At 45.0% G+C, this 14420-nt stretch overlaps 1 protein-coding gene across 3 annotated transcripts in view; it reads right to left on the reverse strand.

The window, feature by feature from the left end:
• grik2 (glutamate receptor, ionotropic, kainate 2) overlaps window positions 1-14420 on the reverse strand; it is a 123191-nt gene that overhangs the window by 20957 nt on the left and 87814 nt on the right. For all 3 annotated transcript variants that reach the window (XM_030370962.1, XM_030370961.1, XM_030370963.1), the window contains 2 exons: window positions 11313-11431; window positions 7607-7824 (listed from right to left, as the gene is read on the reverse strand). In XM_030370962.1, the coding sequence (XP_030226822.1) occupies window positions 7607-7824; window positions 11313-11431 (337 nt within the window). The remainder of the gene's footprint in view (window positions 1-7606; window positions 7825-11312; window positions 11432-14420) is intronic.

The following is a 14420-nucleotide window of genomic DNA, read 5'->3' on the forward strand; positions in this document are numbered from 1 at the left end:
TATTAAGTGTGTGCAGCTATTTGTGCATGTATCTCATGCCAGTATAATGTGTACGTGTGTTTGTGTGTATATGTATTTGTGTGTGTCTGTGTGTCTGTGCGTCTGTGAGTGTGTGCATGTTACGGGGATATTTGTGTATGTCGGGGACTGGAGGGTTTATACTTCATGTCCCTGCTTACAGAGTGTGTGTAAATGTTTCTAGTACGTATACACACACAGACACACGCACACACACACATGCATAAATACAGACGCATATACATGTACCCCCTTATGTATGCAAACCCACCGTCTCACTCACACACACACACACACACACACACACACACACACACACACACACACACACACACACACACACACACACACAGCCACCTCCCCACGAATACAATCTCTGTTGTAGCAGTTGTCAAGATGCCTTGCTAGCCCGTGTGTTTTGCATATTTTTCAAAGAGCTGTAATCAAAGGAATCGAGGTGCTGCGCGGAAAAAAATCTGTTCTGTCAACACAAACAACTACTTACTCTTTGTTTAAAACATGCGCTCGCACAGGGAATTCTGTAGGGATTTATTTTGACAAAACAGTGTTGACACTTAACATGGGCCGCTATAAAAACAACCTATTTATTTATTTACGTTGTTCAGTCACATATTTAATAGCGACACTTAACGCAAGGAAACCTCATTTATTTAAGATCTCGTATTCAAAGTTGAAAGCCGGCGCCACAACTTTTCAGTGTCATTTTTCACAAAAATAAAAGCAGGAAAAGGAACATCATGCCGTCAAGCCTACTGTAAAGTATACTGTCGGCGAAGGGCTTTTACTGGAGCTGCGGAAGCCCTGTTGGCAAAAATAAAAGGACTGCCAAGGCATCTGCACAGCAGCTAAACGCTGTCGCCCAAACTGTCCTCTAATTGCACCGACGGCTGTGATTATCCACCACGAAGCTGGGAATGCTACCAAAGATTTCGTATTTTTTTCCCACAAAGATAAACCTGCCATCACAGCGTTCAGCACATGCCTCTATCTGAAGCAAGGTTTATTTTATAGAGCTCAAGGAGAGGTTAGAGGTATCTCAGTCTAAGTAGTTCCACAGACTTTGGACATTTGGGTTCAAATCCCAGAGATATTGGACTTGGAGCCAGACATAAATAATAATAATAATAATACATTTAATTTAGAGGCGCCTTTCAAGACACCCAAAGACACCTTACAGAGCATATAGTCATCATTCAAAACTATGTAAAACAGACTAGGAATAAAAGGAAAACAGAGGTTAAACATGAATAATAATAATAATTAATAACACTCAAAGACGCCTAAAGTGACGGGGGGACCTCACTAACCACCACCAATATGTAGCACCCACTTGGGTGATGCACGGCAGCCAATCGGTGCCAGAACGCTCACTACACACCAGCTTGAGGTGGAGAGTTAGGGATGAGGTGGAGAGTGAGGGAAAAGAACATTTAAACACTATCGACCATATTTAAACACTATCGATCACATTCAAACAATATCGACCACATGTAAACACTATCGACCACATTTAAACACTATGGACCACATGTAAACCCTATGGACCACATGTAAACACTATCGCCCACATTTAAACACTATCACCCACATTTAAACACTATGGACCACACGTAAACCCTATCGACCACATTTAAACACTATCGCCCACATTTAGACACTATGGACCACATTTAAACACTATGGACCACATTTAAACCCTATCGACCACATGTAAACCCAATCGACCATATATAAACACTATCGACCACATTAAAACATGTAAACCCTATCGACATACTAACCACCATGACATAATAACCCATAGAACAAAAATGTACTTTAGAATTGCCTTATCTGCTAGTACAGGTTGAAAAACCTTCAGCATCCTGGGATCTATTGGGATCTCTGGGATTCAAACTGGTTCCAGCGTCAGGCTAAAAGGCCTTGGCCTCATTCATTCTAGCTATTCCTCTGCAAAAGAGGGTCCGGATGTACATGCATTTGAAGCCAGGCTGAGATTAGAATACACACCCATATATTTAGCATGGATTAAAACCACCACAATAAGGTGTGAGAGCAAGAGAATCAAGTCGAAAACGCGCGTGTGCTCATGCGGGCGGTTCCACACGCCAACTTGCAGACACGACGACAAAAGCTAACTAATGAGTCAGTGTTTTCATCTGAGGCTCAACCACTCAATGTTTCTTCTATCAAACGAGGCTATGGAACATGGGATTATGTGTATTAGGGGACACTGTGAAGCACAAACAAACACCTGGCACCACAGGAGTGAGAGGCGCGTCTCATGTACGTCATTCTCTTAATTTACTACACCGTGTCAATCTTCCTCATCGCATAACGCAGCCCGGGATGGGAGTGGATAGGCAGGCTTCTGTTAGATCTCCAATCTGTGTCGGAGCAAGGAGTTCCGTATAAAGTAAATCTTAAAACAATGCGACTCGGATTAGTGCCTCGATGATTCACCTGTTCTGTGCCATACAGTCTCTCTAGAGAGATACTCTCCGGAGGTGTTCTTGCGTTTGCATTCCGCCCACGGTTGTATTTATGTGTTAATCTCGCTCCCGCATTCACCCCGGTTTGTGTGAAGACGTCGAATTACGTGTCGTAGAATACGACTGGATCTTGAGCCAATTTTATTGAAACGGGAAGAGATGAAGGGGAAACAAAGAAAACCTCAAATTGTAATTCTTCGGGGCTCCTCTGGTTCACTCTGCGCCTTTTAGCCCCTGACTCCTCCTAGACTGAAGCTCATCATCCCAATAAGCGGCCTTGGCTCTCCCCTCCTTTTCCTACCTCCTACCTCTCCCCCGTCTCTCCCTTTTCTCCCCTCCCCCTCTTTCCCCTCTCTCGCTCCTCTCCCTCACCCCCTCTCTCCCCCATCACTGCCCTCTCCCCTCTCTCCTTTCCCTCCCTTCCTCTCCCCTCCCTCTCCCCCGTCTCTCCCTCCCCTCTCCTCTCTCCCCGTACCTGCCTTCCCTCCCCTCTCTCCGCCATCACTCCCTGCTCTCCTCTCTCCCCTTCCTCTCCTCTCTTACCTCCTTCCCCTCCTCTATGCTCCCTCCCTCCGCTCCCTTTCCTCTCTCCCCCTTCACTCCCCTCTCTACCCACCCTCCCCTCCCTCCCTCCCCTCCCTCTCCTCTTTTCCCCCGACTCTCCCCTCCCTCTCCTCTTTCCCTCGTTACTCCCCTCTCTCCCCTCTCTCTCCCTTCCCTCCATTCCCCTCCATCACTCCCTCCCCTCCCTCTCCTCTCTACCCTCTCTCTCCCCTCCCTCTCCTCTCTCCCCTCCCTCTCCTCTCTCCCCTCTCTCTGCCATCCCCCCCCTCTTCTCACTTCCACTCATTATTATTATTCTGGAAACGAGTTGCAGTCCAGCTAGCTCCAGCCCCACGCAAAGAAAACCTGTCAGCACCCGTAACCCGGGGAGATTCCCGCTGGGCACCACAGAGACAAGAGCGAATCTGCAGGATCACACGCGTACACGGGATGACGCACAAAACACACAGACACACACAGGGAAGCGTGCACGTTGACAGAGGCGCACACACTATACATACACAGACATACACATCTAGACACTTGTGAAGAGGCACACATTGACAGTTGCACACACACACACACACACGTGTGCAGGGCTACTCACACATTGACGGAGGCACACAGAGTATACACACATACCACACACAAAGCACACACAAACACACATTGAAAAACAAGCATTGCCGGAGTCCTTAATAAGACGTGATTTTATTAGGTAATAAGAGAGAACCAGTGTGTGTGCTTATTGAATTATTCAGTGTTATTGTAAAGTTAGTCCGCGGGGATCGTCAACATCACAGAAACCAAAGGGGAGGGAGAGTGAGACAGAATAAGTGAGGGGGGGGAGAAAGACAGACACTGATACAGAGCGAGACACAGAGAGACACAGAGAGAGCGAGAGAGAGCGAGAGAGAGCGAGAGAGAGCGAGAGCGAGCGAGAGCGAGAGCGAGAGAGAGAGAGGGAGAGATGCGTTTCAATGATTCAGAGGGTGTCTCATGCTGACATTTACATAATAAGCTACCACCACCGCTGAACACACTTTTAACAGAACAAATCTAAGCCAATAATTACCTAAGTGGCAGTTTTTCCTTCCCCCCCCCCACACCCACCCCTTCTGCTCTGTTACAACTGCTCTTAAAAAGTCACTGAAATACAAACGCACATCCAAGGGTAGTGGCGAATCGATGGCGACTAATAGTGACCATGAGCAACACACTCATCCATCATGCCAACAGTATCAGGCCGGGACATCAGGGGAAGACACGTCGACGCAACGCTTTCTATTCAGCGGAGGACAGTTGCCCTTTGCATTGGTCCGGGTTGATTAGGTATCGCCACACGGTAATGAGCCCAGTCCATGAAACGCTGCTGCACAGAATACGAAAAAATGACGCAGTAAAGGCTGAATCGAGTCTCTATCGCAGGCAGTGACTCACAGGAACAGCCATACATGTGCTTCATTTTGCACGATATTTTGGCTTTGATTAAATACATTCGAAAATACAGAATAAATTAGTCATAGAGTATTAGTCTGTTAATGAAACATGCTTTATAGGATGTTTCGAATCACTTTATGATGGTGTTATTTCAAATTGCAGATCCGTGAGAATGCATTGAGAATTGTTTGCCACCATCTTCAGCGTTTAGCTTATTAAATGAAAATTCATTGCTTTTACATGACTAGAATATGTAGGGAGCATGTTTTTCTATGCTAAGCACCTCCTGGGCCCTATTTTAACGGTTGGAAACGCAAGTGAGAAGCGCAAAACGCATATAGCTTAGTGGGCGGATCTCAGGGGCTGTTGCTAATATAACGGTGGATAAATTATTCTTCTGTATACCCGTGTGTTTCGAGCGTAAACCAATGAGAGTGCCATCTCCCATCTCCTTTAAGAGCCATGAGCGCATTTGAACTTGACGAGTTTATATTTTGACAGTGCGTTTGCAGACTCCGATGAGACAGATGCATGACCACATGAATTTAAAACTTCAAATGGCTCAGTTTATTGCCAAATAATATGGCCTAATTCACACATGAAATAGTGTTTGCTATACGGTGTTTGCAGATGCATCGTTTTAAAAGTTTTTACCACTGTATCAGCTGTTCTTTCCCTAATAATTTAGCCATGTTATAATATACCCTAAAGCGAGATTTTGTTTTGGAAGTCTGGGATATAGCCTACTTTGCTCAAGTTTATTATTGTTATTATTATTATTTTAACACATGGCATAACCTACTACACTGTTTATATATGCAGCCCCCTTTTTCCTTTTTCCACAATCCACATCATAATCATAAGATTTAAAACAGGCTAATCGCTTGCATGTTTGTGCTGTGCGTAGCCTACTGGTGTGCAAGCTTATGTTGCAGTTCCGACCTACCATGGTAGGCTACGTCATAATACCAACCAATTGCACTTAGACCAGGTATTTTTCGGTCGGTTGCGCAACTGCTTTATTGATCTGTAAGATAGCACCATGTATCATTTGCGCAGGAAAACGCCTCTGCTTTTCGATGACACGCCTCTCAGGGTGCAAGTTTAGTGCCGCGGGTTGGGAAATCAGCTTTGCGCTGGGTGCAAACTATCAATGATACATGCGTCTGTGTAGAACGTCAATTGCGCTGGGTGCAAGATAGGGCCCCCTATGTTATATCGTAATGTTGACCATTATTATCAAAGTATGCTTTTGTCAAGAGAAACACGCATGCTTTCCCTGACCATCTTTATCAATCGAAAATACAAAAAGGTTGCATATAATTAAAACCTCTATGCATTCAAATGTTAACAGAAAATAATGTCTTTCTTTCAGAACGTGCTCGTCATGAATTTACTATGAACAATATCTGTAAACAGCAAGGACATCAGATGATCTGATGTTCAGATAAACTTGATCATTTGAGGGTTGTTGCTGAAGAAGCATACCAGAGGGGTTGCTGGCAAAGGAATATAAAAACAACAATTGCTGCTGCAAGAAATTGCTTGAATTCCCACTGCGGTGGGTTTGTTTGTGGACATGAGTGCAAGCATGTGCAAGGACATCGTGTCGGAAACAACATGCAATTATGTATTTCAAAGAGCCCCCAAATGGCTCAACCCCAACAAACAAACATATATATATTACACACATTCACACACACCCACACGTAAAATAAGCAGACTATGCACCCACACAACAAATCAAGAAGTCACACATTCAAACCTATTCAAAGACACAGACAGAAACACCTTACACACCTACAACTTTAATACAATAAAACATACACACCTTTGGTTGAAACGCATATGTGTGTGTGCCTGTGTACGTGCGTGACACGTGCGTGTTACACACATGTAGTTTGTATGCGTGTGTTTGTGAAACGTACTGCAGTAGCGAGCGGAATGTGAACGGGTACGACACTTCCAGGCTGCCGGGTCTACTATAGCGGCTAGTGAACATTTTGCCACGTTCACCATCCATTCTACACACCAGTCTTCATGACTGCATTCCAACGGCTAGTGCATGAATAATAGAAAGCATCGACACAACTGGTTTAATAAATGATCCCTGATAGACAGTGGGCCTGCTGTTTGATGATACAATGAAGACATTACGCTGGACGTCTGGAGCGTGCAAGGCTTCAGTGTGTGTGTGTGTGTGTGTGTGTGTGTTCTCTCACGGTACTGCATCATGCCTGCAGACGTTCACATGACAAGGTCGACGCCTCATCTATATAGGATGATCCACCCGGCAACAGATTCCAAAAACAATAAAATAATAATGCCCGATGAGTGCATCTTAAATTGATTTTTTCAATGAAGTTGTTTCGTGTCATGCTTCATCTAATGGTTGTGATTTTTTATTCTAAATTTGGAGGCACACTTAACCATGGTACTTTAGATGGTTAAAAGGAACTCAAATTAGAAGTAATAATATAGTAGCTATTTCATGTATCATATTATCATGGATCATATATTAATATGGTCAAGTTTATGAACACATTTGTATGAGCAAGAGAACAGAATAACATTAAAGAGATTCCATTTTGAATAATTAAAATATGCATCGTTAAATGTGTTGAATGAGAGGTTTGTTCATCTGTCTGGCCATCTTAAACAGACAGCCTGTACAGATAACTGACTTATACAGACAGATAGATGGGCAACATTAATTTTTTTCCTTTAAGCACAGAATCTACTAGCGTGAGACACTTCAAATAATAATATTCCAATTGATTTAACCTACTTTACAGTATTACTAGTTACCAGTAACACAATTACTAGTAATGCAGCAACTAGTAATAATGAGTTTAGGACTTTGTATCAATTCTCCTTTCACAAAGAAGTACCCTCCATCAGCTCTCAAAGCGAGAGGTGTTATGTGATGTGTGATGTTGGAATCCTCTCCGTGGACTATTCAAGAGGTGTCTTACTTTTTCATTCGCAGCCGTACCCGAAACTGTGAGAGCAAACTTGATTTTCCCGTATCGACAAACGAAAAGTAACACCAGAAAGAAACCTGGTTTTGGAGTGGAAGCGGCGAGACGCACCTTGAAGAAGGACATGGTGGAACCGTCCTCCACCAGACCGTACTCTATCTTGGTCTGCTTGGCGAGGTCGTCGGCTGAGTCGATAGGCGACTCCATGCGCTCCACGGTGAGGAAGGCCGCCAGGTTGGCCGTGTAGGAGGAGATGATGATGAGGGTGAAGAACCACCAGATGCCTCCTACTATTCTGGTCGACAGGGCTTTCGGCATGAGCTCTGAGCCTGCATGAGAGGAGCAGAGAGGATGGGACGGGGGGGGGGGGAGTTGGGAGAGGGAGGGAGGGGGGGGGGATGGCTGGTGTGGGTGAGCTGCACGCTTCCGACGTTGCCATGTAGACGAAGGAGGAACACGAGAGACCCGGGGCGCTCCACCAGGTCTCTGCATCCGTTGCCTGGGTCACACACACACACACACACGTTTAGGCACACACATGCACACACATGGTGCGTTTTACATTCAAACTCTTGCTCTCTCTCTCACTCTTGCACAAATACACTTGCATTACTGAAAGGGAAACGTTGGGATTTTTCAACACTGTTTTTTCCGAACATTTTGGTCCTAACAGACGAGCGTTTAATTGGTCAAGTGTCGAGTGAGAACAATGCAGCTGTGCTCCCTGAAAAACGGACTGCAAATGAATCCATTCCGGCAATAGCGGCCGACAGTGTCCTTACTATTAAAGCACTTGTATTTGCCACTGACAAACACACATTATATTCTAACATTATATTCTAAGATCCCTACAGAGAAATACAAATTTATTTACCTTTTGCTTGATCTGGTCTGTTTGTTATTATTTCCAACCAAGTCTCGCTCAAGGAGAAGTCACGCAAGAGCTTCGTTATTGCAGGAAGAAGGAACAGTGGAAAAGCGAGTTAGAGCTAGAGAGAAGAAAGTTTCTTGTGTTGGAACACAGAAAGCGTAGTTTAAGAGATTTGAATGACAATAGGGACATTTACTGCAACAACGAGATTTCAGAGTGAGAATTTTCCTCGAGCAAGACTTGGTCGGACACAATTACAAAAGGCAAAGAAAAAATATTCTACAAAAGCAAGCACTATTAAAAGACGTACATTGACGGGCGCTTTTGCCCCAAAGGATTGCATTGCAGCCTGTTTAAGGGATCACTGCTGCAGCCAACTGGCTCACTACTTGACCGATTAAAATAATTGTTGCCTGCATTAGTCCCTTGGACCAAACCTGATGACAAATCTCAAAGTTTTCCTTTAAGTGTAAGTGGATATGTGCACATACAATCATGAACATTTGCTCACACAATCGCACACATACACACGCTTGGAAAGAGTGGGTAGCTTTTTCTGGCTGCATCTCGTGAATAAAATCAAAGGATACAAATCATTGTTTTGCTCACATCCTCATAGAACGTGTTAAAACGTGCGACTGATTGGATGGAATAATTGTCCAGCGATCTGTCCATTACACTGTGCAGGATGGCTGTCCCTCTACCTGCACCATGCACTGTCTAATGGCTGAATGATTTGGCCGTAAGGGTAAAAAGCGAGGCGTTTGGGTCATGTCAGGACTACTCCCAGTCAAGCAGCTTAAGCAATTGAAAGCTGGGATTTTGCACATTTCCACTCAGAGGCAAAAGCCGATAAATGTGTCAGAATGATAGGGAGGGGGGGTTAAGAACTCTGAGATCTTCTCTCTTTGTTTGAGACTCAATATGCACTCTCACTGGGCTAGAATCTTTTTGCTTTTTTGTCTAACCTCTGATTGAGCTGTCTCGGAGGGTGAGGAAGGGTGAGGAGAGAGACGGGAGGTGGTAGGAGAAGAGAAATGGAGTAAGCAAGAGAGAGGGAGGTAGCACTATTGAAGTCGGGAAGAGGATATAGGTGTTGACAATAGGATAAGAAGTAACTTCCTCCAATAGACCTCCGATAACCAGTAACTGATAATTGCCCCTCATTATCCCAGAATGGCCACCAGCTACCCATTCTGTCCACACATCAATCACAGACAACAGAAAAGTGCATTCATCAGGAAACAGGTGTATTCTGCATCAGACAGTAGTGACCGTCCACCAACCGGAGGGCTCGCCTGAGAGTGGACCTCCTCACCAGCTTATACCAGCTTACCCCTGGTGACACCTCAGAAACCCCCGACATAAAGGATGGGTGGGAGAGCCAACTGACCCACAGAGACCAGTTGGTTCCCCGAAACAGAAGCTGGTTGGGGCTGACTGTCATGTACCCAAGGTAACGTCATGACCAAAACAGCACATCCCACAGTTTTCTGGGGGCGGGGCAGGCCGCTGGTGGCAAGGGGAGCCTCTCTGCACTGTAGACCAGCTCGGACGAAGCTGGAGACGCTAACCTGTGCACTGTGTGCCCCTCGATCCTAACCCGGACATCAGCCTGGTCGCACTCCGCCACATCTTCTCAAGGGTTGCAGTCCTACTCATCTACTAGAACCGGTTCTTTCAAGATAGGCTTAACGACTCTGAATCCGGTCTAATGCTGTTGAAACACCCATCCTCACTAGCCACTGGTAGGGGTACGATTCGCATGCACATTTCAGAAAGTCTAAATTATAATAAATTATAAGTATGCATAAGTAAAAGTTCAAATTTTAAAGATTACATGTTTAAAAGTGTTACATTAAAATAAAAATTACTCAAAATATGGTATCATAATATAGGATGCAGGGTAATTATCTAAGAGCATGCAATCAGCCACCCAAAGCTTGCGTTATTGGATCATAATCCCCTATATGCACTTTCAACAACATGATTTGCTAGGGTGAATATTTATATGTTTAGCCCGTTTCTCAGACTGGATGCGTGGCAGGCACAGTCCATAGACACCAAGCTCTCCACAGCCTAACGTTTAAACTATCCTAACCCCTCAAATAAAATGTAAATAGGGTACTGATATTTAAAAAGATTCCGGGAAAAACAATGAATCCCATGAGAAGCAAAAGAGGAAAATTCAATCTAGCATGGTGTCTCGATTTGGGCCCTTGCCTTTATACATCCTTGCCTGACCACACCAACCCTTTGAGAAGATATGGCATCGGCCTGTTAGCAAACTGATCTCAGCAGAGGCCAGCTAGCAGCTAGCGCAATGTTGAATTAGCATTTGAACGGTCTGACATCGTTCTTGTAAACAAATATTTAGCCCTTAGTGGTTTATTCTGGTGCACATAGACTTACCTGTTCAGGATCTGTGGATATAGGTTGGGAGTTCAGGGATCAAGGGGATGGATAGAAGAGGTAGGACGGAAGGAGGGAGGAAGGAAGGATAGAGGAGGAGTGCAAGGAGGAGAAGCCGAAGGAGTGAAATTGCAAGGAAGGTAGGATTGACAGGACTCAAGGAAGGAAAAGCAAAAGGAAGAAAATAAAGGGAAGGTTGAAGGAAGGAAGGAAGGAAGGACGGAAAGACAGAAGGAAGGGAGGAAGGAAGGAATTGGCCGCATGCAGGAGTTCCTAGTCTAAACCACTGTTCCTCATTCATCAAACCACTAGTCCTCATTCACTGAAATGCATGTTCCCTCAAATCCCCGAGGCACGTGGGGTCCGCTCTAGGCATCTTTTTTTTTGTCTGCCGGACCCTCTTCAAGGAAGCATCTAGCTACATGCACAGAGGCCCCCATGCATTGTCATGGGCCTGTGGAAGAGCAAGGTTCACCCCCAGCAAAGAGTGGGACATGTGCTATAAAAAAGGGGGGGACAGGCAGAGGCGTCTACCTTGCTGCATGAGAGCTCCAACTCCGAACCAGAAACTATTTAGCAGGGTGAAATTGTTTTCCACTACATCCGAGTCGGGGTTGCAAGGGTGGGGATTATACCACTCGTAGGGACTAAACCTGTGACAGTTGACAGAGAACACACACAGACGTTTACTGTAGTGGCATCACAACACGTATGGAAGACAGTATAAGAGACGGGAGGTAGGTGTCCCACCTGGGTAGACAGGGAAGAAAACAGAAAGGTTAGTCCACTTGTCCACATTTGAATCTATAGTAAGGCATACCAGAGATGAGCTACATAAGCATCAGAACAATGCCGGTTTCCCAAAGGTCTTTGTAGGTGTCATGAGGTGTTAGTTGGATTATTTAGAAATCCTTTAGTTTAATGAAATTATAATATATACAATTCAACCATTTGATATGTCAGTCGGTCTCCTCCTCTATTGTTGTTGCTCAACTTTTTTGCAATCTATCCATAAATTTAGCGAGAACAGAACCACGGTGTCACTTTGTACTGTACGGTTATAGACCCTCATCATGTGGGCGTGCTCATATCAAAGGCAATTCCCTTCCATAATTTAATCATCGGGGTCTGAAAATAACTCCATTGTCAGTTGAGAAAAGAACTAATAATCCTTATAATCTAGGAGGAGCATTAATATTCAGCAGGCGAAGCACTCAGTTCCCATCAAGCCCACGCCTGTTCTCCCTCTCGCCTTCCAAACACTTCTTAAGCAAAGCCATTTCTCATTTATTCATGTTAAATATAAGTGACACTGCATTAGTAAAGGTTGATTGGTCTACAATTAAGCATCCTGACCTGATTTGGTTGGTGCCCGGCCAAGTGGGAGTCGCAAGCCCAATCTTTACTTGAAGTCGATTCAAGGGTTTGACAAATTCACTTGCAAATTCGTAGCGTCAAGTACATATTTGCGAGAACGAATTTATAGCACGAGACATTACTGATTAGCATATCACACGACCAGGTGTAGAGGCGATGAGGCCGTCGTCCTCTAAGGTGCGATGCCAGCATCGCTGTGTTGACAAATGTAGCCTATTCTGCCGCATGAAGATGAATTGCGGTATCGACAGCACGATAGTGTCAAAACTGCACCTTGACAATGACCAATGGACATTAATATTATAAGTGGCTTGGTGCTTGAAATTTGTTGCAACCCCAGCCCCCCCCCCCCTCCCAAGCCCCTTGCTAGTGCTCAAATGGATTTTATTGAACGTAGCTCAAGGACCTCTATAGGTCCCTACCCATAACCTCTTATCCCTTTCTGCATTGAAGAATTTCTTGATTCCTTAAATCAATCCCTCCATTAATTTGTTTTACTCCGGACTCGCCCGGGTTGTCAATTTACAATGCTAAATTGAGTACATGTGCACCGCGACCTTGCCGAGTCGCATGTGACTGCCGTTTCATGTTCCGAGGTCTGAGAGCACGTTTCCCACAATCATGTGCAGTCCCGGAAAGCCAATTACCCCTCTACCCAAGAACACGGAGGGCAAGCGAAATGGCAAAGGATGCGAGGCGGGGGGGGAGGCGGGGGAGACGAAGGCACGGGAGAGGGAGAGTAAGCACTGGCAACACTGGCGTTTGTGGTGATGTTTGTCTGCCGGTGCGGGTTGAAAGGGGGATAACGGATGCAAAAAGGAAACAGCAATAGCTGAAAACATTCCCGCTCGTAGGGGAACAACATGGCTTAACCCGTCACTCAGTTTAACGCTGTCCGCCGGCGCGCTGTCATTCTGTGATCCAATTACGCCGCCCTTACAGAATCTCGGGTCATCTGCAGCCACGTTGAGGGAAAACTTTGGGCAAGGTTACGGCACGGAGATAAGCAGACGCACCCCAGGCAGGGAACACTCACCAGCAGGGGAAGAACAGTGGCAGCCTGTTATCTCTCATTTTAAAATGGAGGTGAGGTCACTGGGTGCACGTGATTATATCCCAATGAGGCCAATGTCACTGAAGGTAGATTCACAAACGTGACTCCACAGACGTGGAATTGGATCGGGATTATTTCCCGTCTTAGAAGCAGGATGAGCACGGCTTGTGTCCCTATTTTCCTCCCAAGCATATCAAATATCTCCCACAAACGCTTGTGGTTTCCTCCCATTCACACGCTTATTGACAATCAATACCTCGGAGACGCACTCGAAGTGTACCAGAGGATTTTCATCAGCGGCTTTCCAAAAGCCCTCAAGGATTAATCAAGCTAAGTGGGTGGACTGCGCTCAAACCGAGCAAAAACTGAATATAAATGTTCTGTTAAAGGGCCATTGTGAGTTTGGGAATGTGCCTTTCATATGAGCCTGCCGTTATAGCACCATCGACACTTTGGCGGTAAAGTGCTTATCTGAACACTTTGATGTGAGACAGACTTTGAAGAGGGAGATATTGTAATTCAGAGTAGAGGAAGTGAGTTCTGGATGTCAATATCTTAATTAGATGAACTAAGGAACGTTCTGCAGGACTGCTATGATCATTCCCACGTACTGCTGCCTCTGCTGCTTGGCCATCCTAAAGAAAATTAATTGGATGCAGTAGATTCAATCAAGTTTATTCACAACCTAAAAGTGTAACACAGTAAGAATATCACCCATGTGCTTCCAGAGAATGTACGACAGAGAATATTGTTGCTGATCTTTCGTCACCTGCTTCACAGCAAGTAAGCAGCTGGGCCGAAGCCATTAGAAGACACTGTGATTGCAAGACGCACTGCCATCATCAGAATGTGGCAAGTGGTGATAACAGCAGATGTCTAAACAGAATTATGCAACTTTTTGTTCAAATGTTTTTTTGGGGTTGTTCTGTACTGTGGCAGCCACGTTAAGTACGACCACATACAGCAGAAGAGGAGCGAAACTCTGTTGTCTTCCACTTTGGCACTTTTCAATTAGCCCGGCATTCAGTCTCCATTCGAAACCCAGCCTCCATTCTCTGGCAGTCTTCTTCATTCATTGAACCACACACGCTTAATCACCCAACGCAGCAACACACACACAAGCATACATAGATATTATGTAGTATAATGTGAACAAACACATACGACTTTAGATTTGCACAGCAAGGTATCAACTGTTAGTTTGTGGTGTT

This window comes from Gadus morhua, chromosome 11 (assembly GCF_902167405.1).
Source record: "Gadus morhua chromosome 11, gadMor3.0, whole genome shotgun sequence".
Taxonomy (NCBI): Eukaryota; Metazoa; Chordata; class Actinopteri; order Gadiformes; family Gadidae; genus Gadus; species Gadus morhua.